This window comes from Gopherus flavomarginatus, chromosome 9 (genome assembly GCF_025201925.1).
Source record: "Gopherus flavomarginatus isolate rGopFla2 chromosome 9, rGopFla2.mat.asm, whole genome shotgun sequence".
NCBI lineage: Eukaryota > Metazoa > Chordata > Testudines > Testudinidae > Gopherus > Gopherus flavomarginatus.
In genome coordinates, this window is record NC_066625.1 from 13,078,980 (window position 1) to 13,104,713 (window position 25,734).

The window sequence follows — 25,734 nt, forward strand, 5'->3', positions numbered from 1 at the left end:
ACTCAGAAGAAACCAAGTAAGCTTCATTTGCATCTGAAACTGGTAGTTATTGGACTTCAGCCTGTGCTGGTGCTGCAAGGGGACTGATGAGCTCCAAGAGGGAAGGTGGATGGATGGGGGGAGAATGTTCTCAGGTTAGCACTGTATTTTTTAAAATTATGGAATACTGTACAATATATCACAGTTCTGCCAATATCACAATGTCAAGACTTTTTTCACTCTTGGGCCATATTTTACTGCTATGGCCCTTCGAATTAGCCATTATTTGTATAATACATAAATATTGTCCATCTCGAGTACACTAAATTCCAGTTGCATAGAAATACAGTTATAAAAACAGACTGTCTTTCCCTCCTGATTTTGTCTTTGGTAAAGATGCTTTTGCTGTGCTTTTGTTTATTTCCGTGCTTGTGCATCGAAGTCATCAAGAAAGCATGCTGTTCTGGCATCAGTATGCGTTAGGCTTTTTGTTTTGGTTTAGAGAAATTCCAACATAAATCAGTTCCTTTCATTTTAAAAACCTTGACAGTAGGTCCCAAACAACATTTTTCTTCAAATATTTGTAAGGTAGGTCTAGTCTTGGGCCAAAACCAATAGACAGTTCTTGATAAAACAAGTGAAAATGTTTAAATACTTTGCATGGGGAGGGAAGTCAGTGAGACCCATTTTCACCATGTATATCTGTTACTGGTATTTCAAGATGATTGTTGGTAGTATCTTTTCTGCAAACTTTTGTGAGATTCATTAGGATTTTCAGTATTCCAGCCTGGCATGGTTTATGAAGACAAAGTATGAATATCAAACTAATGCAGTTCTCACTAAACAACACTATCTCTGCAATATTCATCATTAGCTCATTCTTGGGAGTTCCTATAGTTTTGTGTATCTTTAATGTGGTCCTGGAGAGAATCATAATGTTGTAAAACAGACGGCAAACAAACATTGTTATGGTTATAGTCAGCACAGCCAGATAAGCTTGAATAGTCTCTCTCAGGGTTGGAGCTTCTGGTTGTGCTTTTTTAACAAAAAATAGAATAAAACAGAGTATCTGGAAAAACAATGGAATTCCAAACCCAAAGCTGAATTTAGTAATCTCATATTCAGGCCATGCGAATAATGGGTCTAACTGGCAGCCTGTTTCTTTGTGGTAGTTATCTGTGCCTAGCAATGCCACCACTACCAGTGATATGCAGAAGGCACATGTTAGTACAAATCCAACACATAACATTGGACTTTGAGTTGCTTTGGTCATCAAAACAGTCCTTGGTGGGAATCTATTGAGTAAAAAAGCAAGAAGCATCAAAATCAGAAGATACTGAGAATTGAAATAACTCACATTGAAAAAAAATGACAGAGTGCCACAGCCTAACTGGGTTGCCATTAAATAGTCAGGTCTAGTTATGACAGTGAATGAAAAAAATATCATTACAATATTGCTGATGGTGAAATAAAAAAGAAATATGTCTAATTTTTCCAAGACACTATGCCGCAAATAGTTCTTTATGAAGATGGTCAGGATAAATATCCCGGCTATTAAACCTGTTGGTACAAAGAAGGCAATGTAGCAGTGCATAAATCTTGATATGACATTTTGAGAAACTATGAGGTCTTCTATTCCAATAGATGGGTCGAAACTATGGCTTGGATATCTTATCCATGTCATGTTGTGAGAAATCATCCTTCTGTGTAAAGCTATTTCCTCTTTTATGAAGATTGAAATCGCAACCTAAAATGAAAATAAAACACATCTTTAAAAATACAGTTTAAATGGTCCCTCATTCACATGTTTTTAGATTATTTATAGCCAGAAATTCCTGAGCTCTTGTTCTTCAAACCTGTTTTTTCAATATAAGGTAGTCACCTTTTCATATTTTATAAACATTAGCAATTTTCATGTTAGTAATTTCCAGGTAGCTTATGTAGTTTAATATTTGCAGCAAGACAAATCCTGACTGCTCTACTCTTATCTATGCTCTCCTGTCCCCTGTACTTTCTCTCCTCCCTGTTAGTCTTTGCAGATATGAAACTACTACGGTTCTGCTGTGCAGAGGGTGGGAAGGATTCAGTGAGCCTGCCTTAGAGCAGGGAGCTGTAGGGTGCTAGAGAAGGTGTTGGATCTGTTGCTGTGTGGAGCCAATCTTCCTCACCATTTTGCCAAAAAGTGATGCATACCATATGCAAGGCAGCTGCAGCCTGTAGGCTAGAAGTGTAGTCACAAGTGGCTTCGTTACAGTGCTGTGGTCAAAATGAAGATTCCATGTCTCTTGGCCCCTGCTGACTGCCTTGGAGCACAGACTGTTGTACTCAGGCTGTGTGCTGGGAGATGCAAAGATATACAAAACATGGAGGAAAAAAAATACGATTTCCTTTGTTTTTAAGTTTTAGATTTCTTCTGTTATGATTAGCTTTTTTCATGATTGCAGTCCATGCTGAGGAGGCCATTTAAAATTGAGGGGAATTATTGTTTGAGAACTACTCAGAAAGAAATGACCTTTCATAGTATTAGATCTTCATCCATTAATAATATGGTCATATTATTTTAAATACTACAGAGCCCTAGATCTTGTTATGCTCTAAAGACTGGGAAAACTTAATTTCTCTCCCTTAAATTTTAGATTATGTTCACAGATACATTATGCTCTTATTTGTCAAGTTTCAGCCAGGAACATGTGTTTTACAGTTGTTATAAATTCCTGCAGATAGGGGTTTTTAGAGATAATGCTGACATGCTGTTAACTGTAATGGGTCTATCTCATGTTGCTCTAATAATTCTGCTACCATGCAAATGTTATTTTTTTCTTTTAAACAAATAGACTGTGTAGGAAGATAGTTGTTCAAGAGAAACTGAATGCAATAAATATGGATATATATATTTTTATAGCCCACCTAAAAGCATGATTAATTCACTGTCAAAAAGGTAGTTTCTATGCACTTTGAACTGGTAAGTCAGCTGCTTTGGAAAATATGGACGTGTTTCTCATTGGGTAGGTAATTTAGTTGCAAAAGATGAATATATAATTTTGAAACATCTCCTTGCTGTAGATAATTAACTCAAATATTTTATTGTTTGGAATTAGTAAGTTTTAAACTTCTACTGATCAAGTATGGTGCGAGCACTGAAAAATGGTTTAGTATATCTAAAGTTTAAAAATATTGCATGCTATTTTCTGAGCTTTTTTCTTCCACTTTCTTGGCATACAAGCATTTTAATTTTGCACTAAGTCTTGGTTTTAATGGAAGTTTCTTCATTTCATTCAACTGTATGTAAAGCTGATCTGTTCAAGCAGCGTCTGTAGACAATGAATCAGAAAGTGATATGACAGCACACTGGGTTTTTTCCCTTATCTGAAGGTTCCATAGAGCCCATGTTAATGACTGGAATAATGTACCTCCAACTGTACATAAGGCTTTTTTACACAAAGGGATCTGGTGACATAAACTTTTAATATGAAGGCATTTTTTAATTGACAGCCTCCTATAGAAAATTATAACCTTATCTTACATATACTACGGAGGTAGATTTTTATTAATGTTCTTTATAGATAAAGCAGATCCTTTTAATTCTGTGTGTCTCATCTTTTTTCTTTTCTTCCCCCACCCCTCACGTTTCTTATACTTCTAATAACGCCCCAATTAGTCTGAGTTTTAATAATATTTCTATTCCAAAAGGTGTATGTGATTTTGATTTGTGTGTGTGTGTATGTGTGTGTGTATATATATATATATACACATATACACACACATGACATAAAAAGGACAGGAGACTAAACTGTTCTGAAATAAGCCCCCAGAGACAACAGAGACTGTGGGAGTTCTCTCACCAACCTCCTTGCTGGCCTAAGATGAAAAAGGCTCAGTAGACTGTAACCCTTGCCCTAGAGAGAGAAGGGCTACATGGAGGGTCACAGTGAGCCACTGAGGCTAGCATAAACTACCTAGAAGTGCAGGATCCACGGGGGCAAGGTCAGAGCTCTGCCACACTATACAGATACTGCATTGCTCTAACTACACTGACGTAAGCCCTATGCTTCTCGTGGAGGTGGAGTTGTTATGTTGGTGTAGTAGGGCACTTACATTGGCGGGAGCAAGGCTGTAGTGTAGATACTGACAGAGTTGGGTCGACATAAGCTGCCTTATGTCAACCTAACTCTGTAGCGTAGACCAAGCCTTAGAAAGGCCAAAGCACAAAATGAGATTAAACTCACTAGAGCCATAAAGGGTAACAAGAAAACATTCTATAAATACATTAGAAGCAGGAGGAAGACCAAGGACAGGGTAGGCCCGTTACTCAATGCGGGGGGAAAGACAATAACAGAAAATGTTCTAAATGACTTTTTTGTTTGAGTTTTCAACAAAAAGGTTAGTAACGATCAAACATCTAATATAGTGAATGCCAGTAAAAAATAAGGTAGGATCTGAGGCTAAAATAGGGAAAGAAGTTAAAAATTACTTAGGCTATGTCCATACTGCACAGCTACACCACTAAAGCCTTGCCGCTGTAAGGCACACAGCGTAGCTGCTGTTTGTTGCCAGGAGAGAACTCTCCTGTTAACAAAATTAAACCACCCCAATGAGGGGTGGTAGCTTTGTCAGCGGGAGTGCATCTCCTGCCAACCAGCGCTGTCCACACTGGCGCTTTTTGTCGTTAAAACTTTCGGTCAGGTGTGTATTTTTTTAATGACATAAGTGTAGTGTAGACATAGCCTTAGTCAAGTTAGATGTCTTCAAGTCATCAGGGCCTGATGAAATACATTCTAGAATACTCAAGGAGCTGACTGAGGAGATATCTGAGCCATTAGCAATTATCTTTGAAAACTCATGGAAGACGGGAGATTCCAGAGGACGGGATGAGGGCAAATATAGTACCAATCTATAAAAAGGAGAATAAGAACAACCCAGGGAATTACAGACCAGTCAGTTTATTATCTTTCCAGTTACAGAAATTAATCAAGCCATCAGTTTGCAAATACCTAGAACAATGGTCTTAAAACTTTTCAAGTCACACCCCTCCTTAGCCCTGTCTGCGCCTCTCCTCCAGGAACTGCGGCCAGAAGCTGGTGCCAGGAGCAGGGATGCAAGGTTGGGGTAAGGAGGCGGACAGAGGTAAGGGAGCCAAGCCTGGGGCCAGAGCCATGGCTGGGCTGGGAGCCAGGGCCAAAGCTGTTGACAGGGCTGGATGAAAGCTGGAGGCATGTAGGTAAGTATAGCGATCAGTAGGTTTCCGGTATAGTGTGGTGTTTTATGTGACCATCGCTTATTTGTACTGTAATGTCCAGGAAGTGGATCTCTTGTGTGGACTGGGTCCAGGCTGAGGCTGGTGGTGGAGTGGAAATTGTTGAAATCCTGGTGGAATTCCACAGGGCCTCTTTCCCATGGGTCCAGATGATGAAGAAATCATCAATTTAATGCAAGCAGAGTAGGGGAGTTAGGGGATGAGAGCTGAGGAAGCGTTGTTCTGTCAACCATAAAAAAGCTTATGCCCAAATAAATTTGTTAGTCTCTAAGGTGCCACAAGTACTCCTCGTTGTTTTTGCTGATACAGACTAACGTGGCTACCACTCTGAAACCTGTTCCCAGAAAGTAGTTATCAGTGGTTCACAGTCAAGCTGGAAGGGCACATTAAGTGGGGTCCCCCCAGGGATCAATCCTGGGTCAGGCTGTGTTTGATATCTTTGTGGATGATTTAGATAATGGTATAGAGAGTACACTTATAAAGTTCGCAGACAATACCAAACTGGGAGGGGTTGCAAGTGCTTTGGAGGATAGGATTAAAATTCAAAATGATCTGGAGAAATGGTATGAAATAAATCGGATGAAATTCAATAAGGATAAATGCAAAGTACTCCACTTAGGAAGAGACAATCAGTTGCGCACACATAAAATGGGAAAAGACTGCGTAGGAAGGAGTACTGAGGAAACAGATCTGTGAGTTATAGTGGATCACAAGCTAAATATGAGTCAACAGTGTCACACTGTTGTGGAAGGAAAAGGAGGGAAAAAAAAAAGCAAACTTATGTTTTAGCAGAGATGTATTAGCAGAAGTGTTGTACGCAAGACACAAGGAGTAATTCTTCCACTCTACTTTGCACTGATTAGGCCGCAACTGGAGTATTGGGTCCAGTTCTGGGCACCACATTTCAGGAAGAATGTGGATAAACTGGAGAAAATCCAGCGGAGAGCAACGAAAATGATTAAAGGTCTAGAAAACACAACCTATGAGGAGAGAGAGAAGAAAATTGGTTTATTTAGTCTGGAGAAGAGAAGACTGAGAGGTGGACATAACAGTTTTCAAGTACATAAAAGGTTGTTACAAGGCGAATGGTGAAAACTTGTCCTCCTTAACCTCTAAGGATAGGACAAGAAGGAATGGGCTTAAACTGCAGCAAGGGAGGCTTAGGTTGGACATTAGGAAAAACTTCCTAACTGTCAGGGTAGTTAAGCACTGGAACAGATTGCCTAGGCAGGTTGTGGAATCTCCGTCATTGGAGGTTATTAAGAACATCTTAAATAAACACCTGTCAGGAATGGTCTAGTTATTATATAGTCCTACCTTGAATGCAATGCCGTAATAAGGGCGAGGTGAGTGAGACACTTGCGTCGGGTGCGTAAAGCCGAGGGGCACAGAAAGCTGGGGGGCAGGAGTCGCGATCGGCGCTTCATTCTTTGGGGCGCAGAAAGCGGCGAAGAATTCCACAGCGGGGGGAGCCCCAGATCTAACTGCAGTGAGGGGAGGGGACAATAAAAGAGGGGGAATTTCTGATGGCTGGGGCAGTCTGTGGGGATGTGTGGGGGGGGTCCCAATCAGTGTGGGAAAGGAAAGCAGGAGGTTGGTCTTGGGGGTGAGGAAGTGAGGGAGGTCTGTTTTTGGAGTCGAGGGAAATGTGGTTTCAGATTTCAGTGAGATCATTTCAGAATAAGAGCTCTGGTATCCTAGCCGGAGGGGAAGGGAGGGGTGGAGAAAGATGGAGTCACTGCTTGGCTGAACTCTCGATGAAAGGGGGAACCTGGGCCCGAATGGGAAGAGAATCTCCTCACCCCCAGGGTCAGGGCTGTGCAGCAGCTGGTGCAGAAAGGGGCCTAGGGCTTGCCTTGTCTGAGCAATCCCGTGGCTACCTTCTGCTTGTGAGGCCCCTCTGGGCTCTCTTCAGATTGGGGCGGGCGGGGGAGATAGGGCAGAGGCCAGAACTCTCATGGTCAGAAGGAAGTTAGGGTTCCATGGTCAGCACATCTCTGCCCCATTCATCAGAAGGAGAGTAATCCTGCCCTGCAAACTTGAACTCCCAGCATCCTCAGGACACAAGCTGATCCCTAGTGGCCACTGCTGATATCCAGCACCTCCCTCTTCTCTTAACCTGTGAGTCCCTCTCTGGATTGGAACTGGACTGGAATCAAAGACCATCTTGGAAGCAACATTACCAGCACAAGCAGTCAAAAACCATGAGTTAGAGCCCCGAAAATCACAGGCTCTACCGCCACCACTTCATTCATTGTTCGGGGTGTAGAAAGTGGCAGGGGGGGAAGGCCGTGATCGGCGGCGCTTTGGTGGCAGCTCTACCGCCGCCGCTTCATTCATTCTTTGGCAGCAGTTCGGTGGCGGGCCCTTCCCTTTGAGAGGGACTGAGGGATCCACCACCGAAGAGCCAGCCCTGGGGGAGGGTGCAATTTTGTATTCTTGCCTCGTGCAAAAATACCCAGTTACGGCTCTGCGTGAGTGGAAAGGACTGGACTAGATGACACTTGTATGGTTCTGTCTATAAATGGCAACTTCTTACTCAATAGATCTGCTCCCTAGGTGTATCCAGAGCTATACATTCTTCCCTTCCAAATTTTGGACTATCTGAAAGCATTTATTTTAAAACAGCACTGGTCAGGCTGGGTGTCCTCAAATTAGATCTTTCAAACTTTATTTTGAGTGGTGGAGATGACAAGTTCAGGGTTCCTGTGAATTTCAGTACTATTCCTTGCTCAAAAGAAAGAAGCAGACAGTCTTGGTTTATCAGCACAATTTTGGTAACAAAGTTTAACTTCCATTTCCTGCGCAGCAGGAGAAAAAAGTTCGTGCGTTAACAGTGACTTCCTGTAGTTGCTCATGGGAGACTGTAAAGCATTTTTAAAAAACAAACCAAAAAAAACCTAAGAGAAAATCCAGAAATTGTTCCTTACAAAATCAGATGGTGCAGTGCTACTCCCTTGGGTCTGCAACTACTTCCTTATGTTGACCTGCAGTCAGGTACAACTTCTCTCAGCTGTTAACTGCATGCCAGTCAGTCTGCTGCAGCACAGGGCCTGCCTGACTTGCTGCCTTTGCCCCATCTCTCCCTTGCTGCTTTCATTCTCTTTCTTTCTGCCAGGGAACCTCCCCAGTAGTCACAAAATACTAGTTTCCCTAATCCTTCTCCCCTTGAATATATTGATGCAAACCCATGCGTGAAGGAAGGGGTCAAAGTAGGTCAAATTTTGGGCTTTCAAGTAGGATGATATTTTTCTGTAAACACTGCTATCCTGGTAGGGTAGCACTTTAGGAATATGAATGAAAGACCTGGTCCATGCTACAAAGTTAGGTCGATGTAAGTCACCTTGCGTCAACCTAGTTGTGCATGTGTCTATGCTCTAATTTGTCTGCTGCCGATGTAAATGCCCCATTACAGCTACGCAGTAGCACCATCTCCCTGGGTGGCAATGAGCCATGGTCAACGTACTATGGTTGATGCATTGTGAGTATAGACACTACATGGCCTATTTTGACCGTAACAGTCCTCCAGCAACTGTCCCACAATGCCTGACACTGACTGCTCTGGTTACAATTGAGAGCTCCACTGCCTGTGGGTCACTGAGACTGGAAGCCATCCTCTCTCACTTTATAAATCCTTTGTATTGTTGAAATGCCATTTCCCGATTGTGCAGCTTGACATGCATACCTATCAGTTCTTCCTTGTGTGCAGCTGCCCAACCGACCATGACAGCTATACGATCCAGTTGCACTCCTGCTTGAAGTAGACAGCAGGTATTGGACCTCTTGGGCTGTGAAAAGAAGAGGCTCAGCAAACCCAGCTATGGAGCAGTCATGAAAACATGGAAATCTATGAGCAGATTGCCTGGGGGATGCAGGCAATGGGTTGTGACAGGGATCAGCAGCAGTGTCATGTGAAAGCAAAGGAACTGCTGTAGGCATACCAGAAGGCCAGGAAGGCCAATTGTTGATCTGGTGCCGAGCTGCAGACTCGCCGCTTTTACAACAGAAATACATGCCATACTTGGCAGAGATTCCACCAGCACCCCACAGAGCACAGTGCACATCTGCGTGGAGGCTGACACACACCTGTCATGAACAGTTAGGAGGAGGAGGAGGAACAGGAGGAGAAGGATGGGGGTCATGCGACTGGGGTGTCCTGCTATGCCTCCAGTGAGGATTTATTTAAGACTCCACTGCAGTCTAGTCAGTCCTGGGAGCTTAGCGCGATGCAGGGGATGAAACCTCAAGTAAGTGTGTGAATGCATTTCCCAGTACGATATTTAAATATACAGATGGTGCCCAACCCCAGTGTAGCAGGACACATGTAGTGACTTTTCATTAATTTACTCATACTAGAAGACACAACAGACAGAAGTAGGGTTATCTGCTTTTCTTTCTGCTTTAGAGTTAGTTGGGGAGGGGCATGTAGAGCACTTTGTTTATGTGCACAGGGATGTCCCTTGAATCCTCCTTAGAAACTTTCGTGGAGGTACCCTGCAATCCTCTCCCAAAGTTTTCTAGAGCTGGCAGTCTTATTTCTTCCCCCACGGTAGGACACTTTCCCACACGAGTCTGCAATGGTTTTAGCATTATTCCTGGGGAAATTCTGCGCAACTGCAATGTAGCTGAAAAATTCCCTCTCCCTACCCCCGCAGATTTCCTTTGTTTCCTTGCAGAAAACGGTTTCTATGGGAAAGCAAAGAGAAGCTGCACCAGTACTCACTCACTCCTCCTTGGCAGCTCAGATGTGAGTGGGCAGCTGGGGGGCAGGGGAGAGGTAAATCATAGGAGGGAGGGGGAGTTTGGGGATACCCTGGCTGCCCAGGGACATTAGTCCCAGCTGGTGGGGGCAGGGGGAGGGAAGGATGGAGATGGTGTTCTCCCTCCCCCTTCCCTGCATGGAGCAGCCAAGGTTGGGTCAGATCAATCCCCAGAAACTTCCCCTGGCTGCAGGAAGTTCTGCACCCCAGAGGGGGAAGGGGTTGGAGGGGCGAGGCTCAGGGTGGGGGATTTTCCAGGTCGAGGGCATGGGTGCAAGGGGTTCCAGATGCACAAGGGTTGGGCGGACAGGGGAACCCCCACCCCATGCACCCTCCCTGCATCAGGAGTCCCCAACACCCAGACCTTCCCACTTAGCCCCAACCAGCTGCACCCTGATCCTGCATCCCCCTCCAAGCGGCAATCCCTCAACCCCCCTCCCCATGCCCATTCTACCAGACCACATTACTGTGGCTGACTGTTAAATTGCTCTTTCAAGTCCTCCCTCAGCTGCATAGCTCTGCATTGAGCTCTTCTAATAGCACTTGTGTTAAACCTAGCAGACAGCTGCTCCACCTCTACCCTCCACCCCAGTGGCAGCTTTTCTCCCTTTTCCTCACAGATATTATGTAGGACACAGCAAGCAGTTATAATCATTGGGATATTTTTCTCACTAAGATCTAACCTTGTGAGTAAACACCGCCAGCGTCCGTTCAGTCTAACAAAATCATATTCATCTGTCATTCTGCACTTCCTAAGCTGGTAGTTAAATCTTTCCTTGGCCCTGTTGAGGTGGCTGTTGTACAGCTTTGTGAGTCTGGGGAGCAAGGGATGGTTTGGGTTCCCCAGGATCACTGTTGGCATTTCAAAATTCCCAGTGGTAATCTGCTGGTCAGGAAAGAATGTTCCTCCTTGCAGCTTTCCGAACAGTTCTGTATTCTTAAACATTACTCCTGAGGGAATTCCTTACCACTGTATGCACACAGAATTCATGTCCCACGCAGATTTCTTTGCTTCCTTGCAGAAAAATGAGGAAGCAATGAAATCTGCAGGAGACACAAGCTCCTTCCCCAGCAGCCTGGGTACGTCTGTTCAAGCACCCAGCGTAGCTGGCGGAGACATAAATCAGTGCAGTGGGGGAAGGGGGCATGCACACATGGGGAGATGTCAGTCGCTGCCAGGGGTGAGGTGGGTGTGCATGCATACGAGCAAGGAAGACTCCCTCTCAACTGGCTAATGCGACAGGCTTTGAATTGTTTGGAAGTAGACATGATGCAGGCTCTGTCACCTCAGGCAGAGCAGAAAATGTAGCAGCCTGCCTGCATAGTTGTTAATGTTCTTATTGTTAATGTTGCATCTGAAGAAGTGAGGTTTGTTACCCACGAAAGCTTGTGCCCAAATAAATCTGTTAGTCTTTAAGGTGCCACCAGACTCCTTAATGTTCCTATTGTTAGTGCATTGTTCGCATTCTTAGTCAATTCTCCAAGGAGCACAAAATGCATGTAAAAGTTTTAAGGCTCCTTTACATTGCCGGAGTGGTGTAAACAAGCCTTATTGTAAATGACAATAGGGAATCCTGAGATAGGAATATCTATGTGCTTTCTCGCTTTTGTCCTGTGCCACAGTGGTATAGTGGGGTTAGATTACATCTCAGGATCTATTTTAATTACCCATTTAAAAAAAAAGACTTTAAAAGCAAATAAAACATTTAGCAAGCAGTCAATAAAATGTCAGGACTGTCAGAACAAAGCACTTCCCAAAGTAGCCAGCCGTGTCCAGATGTGGTTACTAAAGGGCAAAGGAATATTTGCTCTTTTGTGCAATGTGAATGGTCTTCACATCATGCATCAAAAACAGCTACACCAGCTTCTCGTGCTTGAAAATTTCCTACAAAACTGCACGTGGATGGAAACAAATTATTTTGCACATCCTGTAATGTTGTTCTCAATCATGACTGATGGTCTGTATTTGTGGTTCATTTTGCATCAAAAAACCACAAACTGAAGGAAGGTGCAGCTCAAGAGGAAGGCAGAAACAAACATCAGAAAATCATTACAAGTGCACTGAGAAACAAAACACAGGCGGAGAAAGAATGTGTGGAGGTGAGTGGAAATATAAGGAAATGTTATAATACAGAAAAATAAGATTAGCTTAGTAGAGCTATAGCAATAGAGTCTCTTTGCTTACTCTGAGATCTTGAATAGATAGCTCTGTTTTTTAAACTTTTTTTTAAGTGATGACTACAGTCAGTTTTCTGTTGATGATACATTCTACTCTATGTAACTTTTGCACTTTCACGTGATGTTTTACAGTTAATTGTAATTTAATCATGCATTTTTGTGATTGATTGCGAGTCTTGTTGGATACAGAGGCATAAACCAAATAACTAAATATTATTGTGTGTATATATGTAATCATGATCATTTACTATAAATCCAAATTAAAATATAGAAATTCAGAACTAAATATAATATGAATACATGTATTTATATAAGATGAAAGATGTTACGGGGATAGTAAACATTTGTGCTCACTCAAGATTTATCTAACATTTACTTTCAGATTTGTACAGCATGGGTGAACACACTAGCAGATACCAACATCACCTTGTCAAAGACTGATCACCCCCTTGTAAGAGAATTTTTTGACAGCAGGTCCGGAATGGTGGTGCCATTCCTGGTAGGACACAACTGACTGAGACGTACTTACCTGATGTGTACGTCAAAGAAGAGGAAAACTTAAAACTGAAGCTTAAAGACAAGAAAATCACTGTTATCTTTGATGCATGTTGTGATGATGAGGCAAAGATCAGTTAATTAGAACCTGATTGCAGTGGGCATGTTAACTTTTTTGGTGGATCCAGTGTTTTTAGATGCTATTAATCATTCAACTATTTCACAGGCTGTAGTCAAAACAGTAACTGAGTACCTGATTGGTTATGAAAATGTTGTAGTAATTGATACTGACAACGCTAGTTACATGAAAAAGGCATTTGATTCTGTTTTCTACACGGTTTCCAAATTCTGTGCATGTCACCTGTTTGGCACATATTGTTAACTGGTGAATCATTTAGAAAGCCTTTTCAGCTGGTTGATAAATTTGTAAGATGCTTCAAAAACACGTTCTATAACTCTAGTAGTGGGAAAGCGAGGTACCTTCATTTCATGAACCAGAAACTACAAGAGGAGTTTCCAGATGCCAAAGCATCCGTGACTCCTAGCCCAGGTGGAACATGCTGGAACAGCTGGTTCCATGCTGTTCAGTATCACTCTAAGAACTTTCAGTTCTGCAGAGTTCTTTAATGAAGACTGCTACTGTTTCTGGGAAAACTATTTAGAAAATGCTAAGTGCCTCAACTGAGTGTTCACTGTTGAAAGTACAGATCACTTTTCTAGTATAGAAATCTGAAAAAATTATCAGTTTAAATCTGGCATTTGAGAGCAGGAAGCCGTGCACTGCTAAAGTATTTGACCTTCGAAGAACTGCAGATATATTTCAGTTCATATCTAGAGTTCCCTTCAGAAACCACCTCAGAGTTTTTCAAATTTAGGGAGGCAGAAAACATCTCCTGTTGAAAGACTTGCCCTGCCTTGATCTCTTTAAAGAGGCATTCATGAAGCTTCTGAAAAACTCATGGGCGATGGGTGAACATGCCCTTGGGGGGAGGCTAGCCCTTGGTCTCTCCCCCTCTTCCTGAGGCGCCGTCCCTTCTGTCCCCCCTACCCTGCGGGAGTCCGGAGCGCACCACCCACACGTGCCCCCAGTTCCATTGCTGAGCAGGCGGCGAGGCTGGAGCTCGGTGAGTTCCCAGCCCTGGGCGGGCACCATCACCAGAGCACAGCAAGGGTCCAGCCCCGGGAGGACAAGCATGGCGGGGTCTTGTGCGCACCATGGCCCCCAGCCTGCCTGCCCTAGCCTCTCGGCCACAGAAGAGAGCAGCAGCAGGAAGGGTCTAGGGGCAAAGCGTGGGTGGGGCCACGCCAGGCCGCTTGGAAAGGCACAGCCCATGGAAAAGATTGACAAATATTTGTCATTTAAGCAACCAGATATGAATTTTCTGAAGGCTTGTAGGTTATTTGATACTCATTGTGTTTAATATCCTGCCAGAACACTGAGTATTTTCAACCAATACCTGGTTTTTCTGAGGTACCTGAACAGGAGCTAAAACTGCACCGGGAAAAGATTGTGCTTGAGGCTACTCAAAGTAAACCTACATTTGTAGCCCTCCAAGTGTTTTGGCTTTCATTGAAAAAGAGAATTTCAAATGTCGTCAAACTGGCCTTGAATTGCATAAATGCTGTCTCAAACTCTGCAGATGGAGAAAAGTTTTTCACTGTACAATTTGATCCTTTCTGCCAGAAGGAAGTCACTAAGTGAGAAAAACTTGAAGGCACTTTTTCTGTACTGTAATTTAAATGAAAATACTGGATTTATACTGAAATGCAAGACGATTAGCAAAAATTTAAGACTTTCATGTGTGAAAGTCTGAGCAATTTAAAATGACATTCTACTTTTATTTTGCTGTTTAGTGTTCTGTAGTGTAATTTAAATGATAACCCAGGATTATAACTGGAATGCAGGGTATTGGTTACCAAGTACACCTCTACCTCGATATAACACTGTCCTTGGGAGCCAAATAATCTTACCGCGTTATAGGTGAAACTGTGTTATATTGAACTGGCTTTGATCCACCTGAGAGCGCAGCCCTGCCCCCCGGCGTACTGCTTTACCGCGTTATATCGAGTGGCGTTATATCGAGGTAGCGATGTATTTGTAACTTAACTTTCATGTATTTAGGAAATGCTGAATAGTTGTTTGTTTTCTGCATTGTAGTTTAAATAAATTACCCAAATAATTGAAACTTTCATGATTTATATTGCATTATTTTGACAAATAAAATATGCAGAATTTTTAACTTTTTGGTGCAGAATTCCCCAAGGAGTAATAGATGCCAGCGTCAAGCATTTTTCCTGACCAGCCAACACTGATGTCAGTGACACATGCCATGTTATCCATCAATGCTTGCACAACCATAGAAAAGTAGCCCTTTCTGTTGATATACTCTGTGGCAAGGTGGGCTGGTGTCAAAACAGGGATATATGTGCCATCTGTTGCCCCACCACTGTTTGGATTTGCAGCAATGAGGTTCCCATCCGCTATTTCTTGCACATTTCCTAGAGTCACAGTCCTGCATAGCAGGAGACAATTAATTTATCCTGCATGCTTGCATGACAATGGCCCCCAATGTGGATTTTCGAACTCCATAATGATTTCCCACTGACCAGTAGCAATCTTGCTCTGCCAGCTTCCCAAGTGCGATCACCAGTCTCTTCTCAACTGTTAGTGCAGGTTTTGCTCTGGTTTGCCTGTGTTGGAGGGTTGGCAGACAGACTTGCTGGAGGATTCTCTGCAGCTTGAGGTCTTCAAACAACAATTTGAGAACTTCAATAACTCAGACATAGGTTAGGGGTTTGTTATAGAAGTGGATGGGTGAGTGGCCTCACTGTGCAGGAGGTCAGACTAGATGATCATAATGGTCCCTTCTGACCTTAAAGTCTATGAGATCTGGTCATTTGGCCTTTCGCATTCTGAAGTTCTGCAGCTACTGCTCATCTTCTCAAACCTACATTACAATGTGATCCCACCAGTCAGTACTTGTTTCTTGAACCCAGAAGTGGCATTCCACTATCTGCAGCTGCTCTATGAAGGCCACCAACAGCCTTGAATTGCTTTTGCCTAGGTCAGAGAGCAATCTGTCCTCTACAAAATTGTCATGTCCCCCCTTCCTATGGTTCTTCCTACAGCTCTGCAAATATCATAGGCTCATTCATCCTGTATTTTCAATGCTCATGACAATAGTGCAGAGCTGAGTGGGCTCCATGCTCCTGTCAGAGATGATGGACAGTGAGAAGTGCCACACAGCTTTTGGGGATTTTAAAAAAAAATCAGGAAAATTATGGGATATGGATGGCATTATGGGATGAAGTAAGTTGCATGCTGGAAACTTGACTTCTTGCTCACAGTTACTGTTGGGTGACTCATTCCTGCCCCACTATGCATTGCCAAAAGTTGCCAAAAGACAGTGTGCTGGAAAATGGCAAGCTGCATAGTAGAATACCTACCCATAGCGCACCCTACTCTATCGACACTAGCATTCCTAGTGAGTATGTGCAGTGCCGATACTAGGAACCAAGTATACAGGCACATGAGCGATATACTGACTATGGCGGCTTTAAGCCAACTTATGTCGACAAAGTTTGTAGTTTAGACATGACCAAAGAGGCTAGACTATGAGGTAATGAAGGGAAGCTGGGCACGTGGAGGAGAGTGGTCACTTGTTTAAGGAATCGTCCTACACAATGATATTGGGAGGCTGAGATAAATGTGAGATGTTCTTTCTATGGTTAAAAAGCTTTTTTACCTCAGCCTCCTGTGATATTTTCATCTGGACCGGTCAGCTTTTTGACATTGAGCATTTGTAGTTATTTCTGGCTCTGTAAATGTTTCCATTACTGTTTTCTGAACTCCTTTCAGACTGCTGGCCAAGTAACCTCTCAAGTAACCATGTCCAGCAGTTCCCTTACATGGAATCTCAGTGTAGCTTTTTAGCAGGTTACTTTTATGGTAGTATCTTTGCTTATGAAAACAAGAAGGTAGCTTTAGATTTCATTGTAAATAATATTGGCCTGCATCAGACTATTGAAAAACCAATGATAATGCTGATGTATTTTTGAACTTGACCAGGATCTGGTCTTGGTACTGATGTTAGCTCCACCTTTTGACTATAGCCAAGGAAATAATACTTGCATCTAGCTCCCCTTTTGAATATCCAAAGCATAAAACTAAGGAGACTATGAGACAAGGAAGATTAGACATAGAGCAGCAAACTGCAGAAGTTACAACTTATTGCCTTAATAAATTGCATCCTCTTGATTACTGACTAAGTAGACTTATCCTGCTGCTTTTGTGCACAGTGACATTTTAAAGGAGATATTATCAACCTGTATAGGCTTAATTTTTTCACACTTATCAAGATAGATGCCAGAAACAAATTAAAATTACAACTGAGAACTTGTCTACATTTTTTTTCCTTTTCCTCTTCCTCCCTTCCTCCCCCTTTGGTAACCTAAGATGTAAATTTAAACTGGTGTGCATTTAAACTGGTATCATTCCTCATGTGCGTGCTTCTATTCCAGTGTACAAGTGTCTTTTTTCAGTTTAGTTTGTCACTTTGTAAGGCGTTTAAGCTAAACTGTAGCAAGGCATTCACACTAGAGTTACGGGTGTCTGGATTTGGGGTGGGGGGACTGGTTTGTTTCTCTGCTATAATTATACCCATATAGATAAATTATTAGTAAACTGGTAAAACTTTCCTGTGTAGATAAGGTCTAATTGTTTTCGGTTTTAATCCTAACAATGCACCGTCCTAAAAAAAAATCCAGGGAAACTCCCCACATTAGTGAGATCTTACCAAAACAACAAGCTGTTTACAACTTTCCTTTCCTTAATCAATAAGCCTACAGTGCCTGCTTGAACTCATGAACGCGTGGTCCACCCCAGGAGAAGAAAAATATAAATACAGGATGCTATTTTTGTGTAGTTAGAGGCTTGTGGTGTATCCTTGAATATTTTTAAACTGGAATATTAGCAAGATAAAAATGAGTACTTTAGGTGTCAGTTCATCTTGTAAATTGCTTCTGGCAGATTCTTTCCTGCTAGCAGTTTAAAAAACATACAAACATCGGTCTCGTTTTTTCATTTGCTATCTTTTCAGCTGTGTTTTTCAAAAAGGAGAACATATGCTGTCAGCTGTGAATTCAGACTAAGGTGGGAAAGATCTCTCCATAAGTGTAGGTTTAGTCCAAAGGACTCACCATCCACACTCTTTTATATGGTTGGAGGGGACAAACTAACATTTAGTGTCATGCTTCTTTCTCTGACAGACACTATTCCAAAATCTATTTTTCCTACTTCAGTTGTACCCTACAAGGCGCACAGAGCTTGGCAGGTGTTGAGCCTCCATAATGCCAACTGATTTCAACGAGAGTTGAGGATCCATAACACCTCTCAGGATTGGGTGTTTCAGTGGAGGAGCATGGTCTCTAGTGGTTATAGAACGGGGCCAGACTATTGGGATCTATTGCCATCTCTACAGCTGATTCACTGTGTGATGATGGACAATTGGCTTAGCCTCAATATATAATTTGCTAATAGTTAGTACTTTTAGGATGCAGAATTTTTAAAGACTGAAACCAATGCTGCTTTGTGAATTCACTGTCAGAGTGCGCTAGTATACTAATAAACTGTGCTCCTGAGGTTCAAACAAGGCTTTTTTGTTGGATGTATGTGATCCTTTAACCTGCAGGGAGATAATCCTGGTGCCCACATCTTTTTATGGTAGTCTGTTATGCAAAGTTTTCAGGCCATTTGGTCAGAAATTTTTTTTACTGCAGGGAATCAAATATAGTAAAAATCTTAAATGAATCAAACTTTAGGCTAGAATCTCATCCTGGACCTGCGCAGACTCAACAAATTCATGGTAAAGTTCAAGTTCTTTATGGTATCACTGGGGACCATTATTTCCTCCCTGGATCCTGGAGATTGGTACGCCGCCCTTGACATGAAGGACACATACTTCCACATAGCGATTCATCCAGCTCACAGACGTTTCCTTCGCTTTGTGGTTAACCGCGAGCACTATCAGTTCACGGTCTTTCCTTTCAGCCTCTCCATGGCCCCCATAGCATTCACCAAATGTATGGCTGTTGTGGCAATCTCCCTTCGGTGGCCGTGGATCCCAGTATGTCTGTATCTCGACAACTTATTCGGGGTCACACCAGGAAACAAGTGCAGTCCCATGTTCATGTTACCACAGCCATGTTTTGTCAGCTGGGCCTCCTGCTCAATGTCGAAAAGTCAACTCTGGAGCCAACCCAGAGAATAGAGTTCATCGGAGCAGTCTTAGATTCCAGACTGGCCCAAGCACTGCTTCTGGAGGGCCGCATCCAGTCATTGGCAAACCTCATCCGCAGCCTTCAAAGCTTCCCAACCTCAACGGTGAAAATGTGCCTGAGCCTTCTGGGGCACATGGCCTCTTGCACATTCATGACCAGACATGCCAAACTGCAACTCCGCCCACTTCAGGCCTGGCTCTCTGCAGTGTATTGTCCAGATTGGGGCAGCCTGACTATGGTGGTCACCATCCCAGAAGTGGTCCTAACCTCTCTTCCGATGGTGGTCAGTTCTCAGGACAGTATGCAAAGGGGATCCCATTTCACGCCCCTTAACCATCCTTGTCCCTGGTCACAGATGCTTTGTCCCTAGGATGGGGTGCCCACCTGGGGGACCTCCGGACACAGGGTCTGTGGACCACAGCCAAGTTATCTCTTCACATCAATGTGTGAGAACTGATGGCAGTGCGCCTGGCTTGTCAGGCATTCTGGGAGCGTCTGCATGGTCATTGCATGGTGCTCCTCACAGACAACACCACGGCCATGTTCTACATCAACAAGCAAGGGGAAGCCTGGTCATCCCCCTTCTGTCGGGAAGCCATTTGCCTGTGGAAGTTCTGTATAGCCCACTCTATCCATCTGGTGACGTCCTTTCTCTCGGGGGTCCAGAACACACTGGCAGATCGCCTCAGCAGGTCCTTCCAGTCTCACGAGTGGTCAATTCATCCAGACGTGATCCACTCCATCTTCCTGAGGTGGGGGTTTCCCCAGGTCGACATGTTTGCCTCATACAATAATCGGAAATGCCAAATGTTTTGTTCTCTGCAGGGGAGATCCCCAGGTTCGCTGTCAGATGCTTTCCTGATCTGGTGGAAGGACCAGCTGTTCTAAGCCTTCCCTCTATTTTCGCTAGTCCACAAGGTCCTGCTCAAGGTACGCAGGGACAGAACATGTCTGATTCTGGTCGCCCCAGTGTGGCCCAGGCAACACTGGTACACCACGCTGCTGGAACTATCGGTAGACGCTCCGACTCCACTCCCGCTCTGGCCGGACCTGATGCACAGGACCACGGCCACCTCTGTCACCCCAACTTGCAACCCCTCCATCTCACAGCATGGATGCTGCACGGCTAACTCAGTCGGAGCTACTCTGATCACACTGAGTGTAGCAGGTTCTGCTAGGTAGTAGGAAACCCTCCACTCGAGCCATATATCTGGCCAAATGGAAGCGCTTCTCCTGCTGGTGCGCTCAGTGCAACATGCCCCGTTTACAGGTGTCGGTGCCTCTCATACTAGACTATCTCCTATCCCTAAAACAGCATATGATACAAAATTAGTCAGGATAGTTAAGTCCAGAGCTGACTGCAAAGAGTTACGAAGAGATCTCACAAAACTTAGGCAACAAAATGGCAGATGAAATTCAATGTTGATAAATGCAGAGTAATGCACATTGGACATACAAAATGATGGTGTCTAAATTAGCTGTTACTACTCAACAAAGAGATCTTGGAGTCATGGTGGACAGTTCTCTGAAAACATCTGCTCGATGTGCAATGGCAGTCAAAAAAGCTAACAGAATGTTAGGAACCATTAGGAAAGGGATAGATAAGACAGAACATATCAGAATTCCACTATATAAATTCATAGGGCGGTCACATTTGAATGCTGCGTGCTGTTCTGATTTCTCTATGTAAAAAAAAAAAATTAGAATTGAGTAACAAAAGTGATTATGGAACAGTTTGCATAAGAAGAGAGATTAAAAAGAGTGGGACTGTTCATCTTGGAAAAGTGATGGCTAAGGGGGGATGTGATAGAGGTCTACAAAATATTAATGGTGTGGAGAAAGTGAATATGGAAGTGTTATTTACACCTTCATATAACAAAAGAACCAGGGGGTTCATCTAGTCCAGAATCCTTTCTTCCAACAGTGGCCAGTGCCAGGTGTTTCAGAAGGAATGAACAGAACAGGGCAATTATTGAGTGATCCATTCCCTGTCATCCAGTCCCAGCTTCTGGCACTCAAAGGCTTAGGGATACCCAGAGCATGAGGTTTCATTCCTGACCATCTTGGCTAATAGCCATCGATGGATCTATGCTCCAGGAACTTATCTAATTCTTTTTTGAAACCAGTTTTACTCTTGGCCTTCACAATATCCCCAGGCAATGAGTTAGGCAGGCTGAATGTGCGTTGTGTGAAGTAATTCTATAGGCTTGTTTTAAACCTGCTGCCTTTTAAATTCCTTGAGTGAATTGTTGTGTCCCAGTATGGACATTCCTATGTTCTTATGAATCCATGTTGGTAGTTTGTATGCCCTAATAATATTATCAGCTGGGTTTGAGAAGTTCCGCACGAGCTCTGCTAAAATAAGATGAAAATCCTTGCAGATTTTTATAAATCTTTGTTTGCCTCCGATTTGGTGGTTATTGCGTTTAAAGTAAATAGATGCGTGGCTATGGGGAGGCAGCAGAATGCTTGAAGGCAATTATTTCACACCCCTTCCGCTCAAAAAAATCCAGGCAGTCAAGCAGGCTGTAAATTTACTCAAAACACTAGTATGTCTATCCAACCACTGTTTGGGTGCTTCTCAATGTGAGGAGACAGTTGCATGCTAGCTCTGCTTGAGTTAGCGTGCTGAAATTAGCAGTGTGGCTGCAGGAGAATGGGCAGCAGCTTGGGTTAGCTACCCAAGTACAAACCCACCTGACTCTGTAGGTATGTACTCGGCTGGCTAGCCCTTGCCATTGCCTGTGCCACCGTAGCCATGCTTTTTTAGCATGCAAGCAACCTCCCAACTGCTTTGTAGACATACCCTTAGAGCAGGCCTGCACAACATGCAGCCCAGGGGCCGCATGCAGCCCGCGTGGGCTCACTGTGCGGCCCGCGGGGGGTGAGTATGTGGGCTCACTCTGCGGCCCGGGGGGAGTGAGTATGTGGGCTCACTGTGCGGCCTGCAGGGGGTGAGTAGGCAAGCGGTGGGGGGGGGGCGGTAGTGGCGGGGAGTGAGGCGGCGAGCAGGTGGGCAGTGGTGGGGGGGGGCAGGTGAGCTGGCGGAGGGGCTGAGGAGGCAAGTGGGCCGGTGGGCAGTGGCGGGGGGTGAGTAGGCGAGCCAGGAGGGTGAGTAGGTTAGCTGGGGGAGGTGAGTGAGGAGTAAGTGGCTGACCTGTTCTACTGGTCTGGTTTGGCTCCCATCCGCTCTCCAAGGGTTGCCACTGTCTGGAGGTGCCTGCCTTCCGTGCCTTCCTCATTCACACCTCATTCATTCAACATGGCAATTGGTTACAAATGGATTCATTTGTAAGTGGGGGGAAGATCTTATTCTACTTCTAGCAAAAAAACCCATTTTTCTTTTACCTTAATTATACTACCTTAGGGACGTGTTCTGTCCCGCTATAACATATTACCAAGGTTCAATACTGCTGTTTCGGTGAGGCAGCGCTGGGGAAGGAGGGTTTGTTTCTGCAGGGTGGGTGCTGGGGCGGGAGTATTTCAGGGAGGCTTGGCAGTGCTGAGGAAAGTGTTGTGTTTTGGGGGAGCTTGGTAGTGCTTGCGGGGGGGTCAGCAGGGCTGAGGTGGTTTGGCCCTCAGCCGTTTTCTTTGGAGTAATATGGCCCTCGCCGCTTTACGAGTTGTGCAGGCCTGCCTTAGAGCTTCCAGTATGGAAAAAATGAAGGACTTAACATTCCCTTTCAACCACTCTCTGATAAATTCTGGTGTTCCATAAATTTGCTGCTAATGCTTACGTTACTACAGTGGCATGCGGTGTACTGTCGTACTGTTGCATAGTTTATGCTCTGCCTGACTATGTTGTATATCCTTTCTTTATTGGTTTACTGCGAAACTTATCAATCTAGACTCTAAGTGTCTGACAAACAGCATTTAATTTTTCCTCGCAATTCTCCTGTAAGCTACGTAGGTAATATTATCCCCATTTTGCATCTAGGGAAGCGAGACACCAGACATGACATGGAGGCTGTGGCAGAGCCTGGAATTAATTCAATATCTCACGTAATTTAAGTCCTGTGCCTCAACCAAAAAAACATCCTCAATATGTTCTGTTTGTATTAACTTTTTTATATTGTCTTGCTTATTTCTTTCCTACACCTCTTTAGATTATCTCCTTCCTTGCCTTTGTTCTTCTCCATTTCATTATTGTTGCCATTCTCCTGTTGCTCTTCTGTCCACTGTTCCTCTGATTCATGTTCTCTCCCCCCTTCCCATTCTGTTTTTTTTTTTTCCTGGCACTACATTGCTGATCTGTTATGCCTTGTGTGCTAGCAGTGAAGGTGTACGTGTCAGACTCCTGTTCTCTGAAGCCCAGGCAGACAGCTAATAAATTATCCTTCACTGCCAACAGCTGGAGCAGAGCAATTCAATGTACAGTAATAAACAAGAGGCAATGCAGGACTGTAAGAAGTGAAAAGAAAACATTGAGAGAGAGCCTGGACTCTAAACCCAATTTTTTCTTGTGTTTGGTTGCTTAAGCACCCAAGACTTGGAACCTTGGCTTAATGGAAACTGGCATTTATTTAAAACCTTCAAAGGGACATCTCTAAATTTGGGGATGATTTCCTCAGCAACCAGTCTATTTTTGTATTAAAAAATTGAGGAGGAGAATCTATCCTGCATTCTTTTTCCAACCACCAGAAAAATTTCCTTTCATCCAACCAGAAATCTTTGTGCATAAGATTTCTGTGGCTACCAGCTCTCAGCCCATGATGGGCATGTGCAGTTTTAACTCTTGAGAGAAATGCAGATTCGGTTTTCTAGATAAAGTATACCCTGGTCAGCCTTCCTACTACTTGAAGGTTCTGCCGTGTTAAAAGTTGGGGCAGAATTTATATAAGAGGCTGCAGCTGCTGTACAGTAAGATGGCGAAACACTAAAACACCCTACTGAAATTTTCTCTCGCCTGACAATTTTCTGAGTAGTTGGAATAATTGAAACTTTCACACAAATCTTTCAGGTTTGAAATTATGTGGAATTTTGAATGTTCAAGAATCTATTGTAAAAAGTTCATCAGTTTCTGTCTAACTGAAACTTTACACTTTTACTTCTCTGGAATGTAAATGAAGCAGCACTAACTCTCTGCATAGACTTTAATCAGTACTGTTGATGTGTTTCCTGTTATCACGCAATTTTAGATACATAATTCCCAACAGTTAAGAAAGTGGTCCGGATGCTCTCTTAGTCTCTAAATCTGTTTATGTCTAAAATTAAATTTTATAATTAAACATTAGTTTTATGAAAATATTTCCCAAATGGGTGCTATTTTATTGTACTTTTTATGGTCCAAAATGATGCAGATGGAAGGAAAAATAAAATGTTTAAATTAAAACTTTATAGTGTGATCCTTCAGTGGTAATTAAAACATTACATATTTAAAGCAAGGTAAAACACTTACCTCTGCAAAGAAATGTTCCACAGATACAACTGGCTGAGGCTTTCTCAGTGAATAGTGAGATGAAATATAATTACTGTTAGGAGGAAATAACTCTTTTAAAATACTTACTCTGCTTCCTTCGTAAACAAAGTCACTTCTTTAGTTGCTGTGTATCAAGCTAAAAATCATACAGTCAAAGACTACAGAAACCTACAGTTCTGCAGGGGAAACAGGAACTCGGTTTTAAGTTATTCAAACTGCATACGTTGTATGTTTAGAAAACCAGTGGCTTCATCATGTGACTTTAAAGTTCAAATTGTCCTACGCAGTGAGATATTTCAGTAGTGTTTGCCCCAAGCATTTCTGAGTATGTGAGGCCATCCAGTGGCTTCTAATTCAGTTTTTGGATGTTTTTCTGTTCATGAAATGATCCTACTTGTATTAGCCAACCTTTGCAATTAAATTTGTAGAAGTGTAGTGGTTTAAATAATAAAACACAATGAAAAAAGTCAAAGGAAAAAATGCAAAAAAATAAATTCAACAAACAAAAATCACCTTGCTTAAAATCAACATTTAGGGTCCATTCCTGCTTCCATAACATGCTGGTTTTTTTGGAAGGCCAGATAGTGTGCACATGCGTTAAGTTATTCCCCAAGATCCAGTGTAATGCCCTCCATGAGGGCAGGGGACTGGACTCGATGACCTCTCGAGGTCCCTTCCAGTCCTAGAGTCTATGAATCTATGTGTTGGGAGGGCAGGATTTTGAGTCCTTAATGTGTTTTGTGTCTGACTCAGCGTCAGTGTTCTTAGTGACAGCATTTCATAGTGTGTTTAAAAACCTCAATTATAAATGGGAAAAAATAGGATTGGCTTATTCCAGCATATACAAGCTCACTGCTTCGAATTCGTTTGTCATAGTATCTTCCTTCAAATCGGTACATCCAAGGGAAAAACATTTATTGTGGTAGTCTTTTGAAAATCTGCAGTGACTAGAGGCATAGAGATTGCGCAGGACCTAAAACTTACACTGGCCTGTGTTTGGTCAGTACTATGCTTCTAGAACGCCCCTCATCTGATGCATTTCATCATGCTTTAAAGAAAACAAGCTGAAAATCAGAGCCTGGACATTTTATATAGGGAAGCTGAATAGAACAAAATTTCTGGATTTCAAAAACTAAAGTAAGCTGGAATCACAAATTGCCTAGAGAAAGTGTTTCAGCACCAATTTGCACTGTACCTGAAAGCTCTGCTCAGGATCTTTTGGCATCTAACTTTTAAACAGATCTCTGAAAATACACAACTGAGGGTAGATGGGTCAAGGTTTTAGTAATGGGCTGAAGAGTTTTTCAGTCTTTCAAATCCAACCTAGGGTGGTAGTAACTGAAAGTTACCATCCAATGGTTGTTCAGTAG

General features: G+C 43.2%; 2 protein-coding genes across 9 annotated transcripts in view; one reads left to right on the top strand and one right to left on the bottom strand.

The window, feature by feature from the left end:
- Positions 1 to 25,734, top strand: part of C9H7orf50 (chromosome 9 C7orf50 homolog) — a 202,070-nt gene that overhangs the window by 43,461 nt on the left and 132,875 nt on the right. The gene's annotated exons all lie outside the window — the stretch shown is intronic.
- On the bottom strand, positions 126 to 24,779 carry LOC127057552 (uncharacterized). 4 transcript variants are annotated; one of them, XM_050966361.1, is made up of 3 exons: positions 24,452 to 24,779; positions 22,103 to 22,193; positions 126 to 1,726 (listed from the first exon to the last, which is right to left on the bottom strand). In XM_050966361.1, the coding sequence occupies exon 3, from the start codon at positions 1,676 to 1,678 to the stop codon at positions 653 to 655; it is 1,026 nt and encodes a 341-aa protein (XP_050822318.1). In that variant the 5' UTR covers positions 1,679 to 1,726; positions 22,103 to 22,193; positions 24,452 to 24,779; the 3' UTR covers positions 126 to 652. The 4 variants fall into 4 exon arrangements, with proteins under 4 accessions (XP_050822318.1, XP_050822316.1, XP_050822317.1 ...); XM_050966359.1 differs by lacking the exon at positions 22,103 to 22,193; XM_050966360.1 differs by lacking the exons at positions 22,103 to 22,193; positions 24,452 to 24,779 and adding an exon at positions 24,344 to 24,442.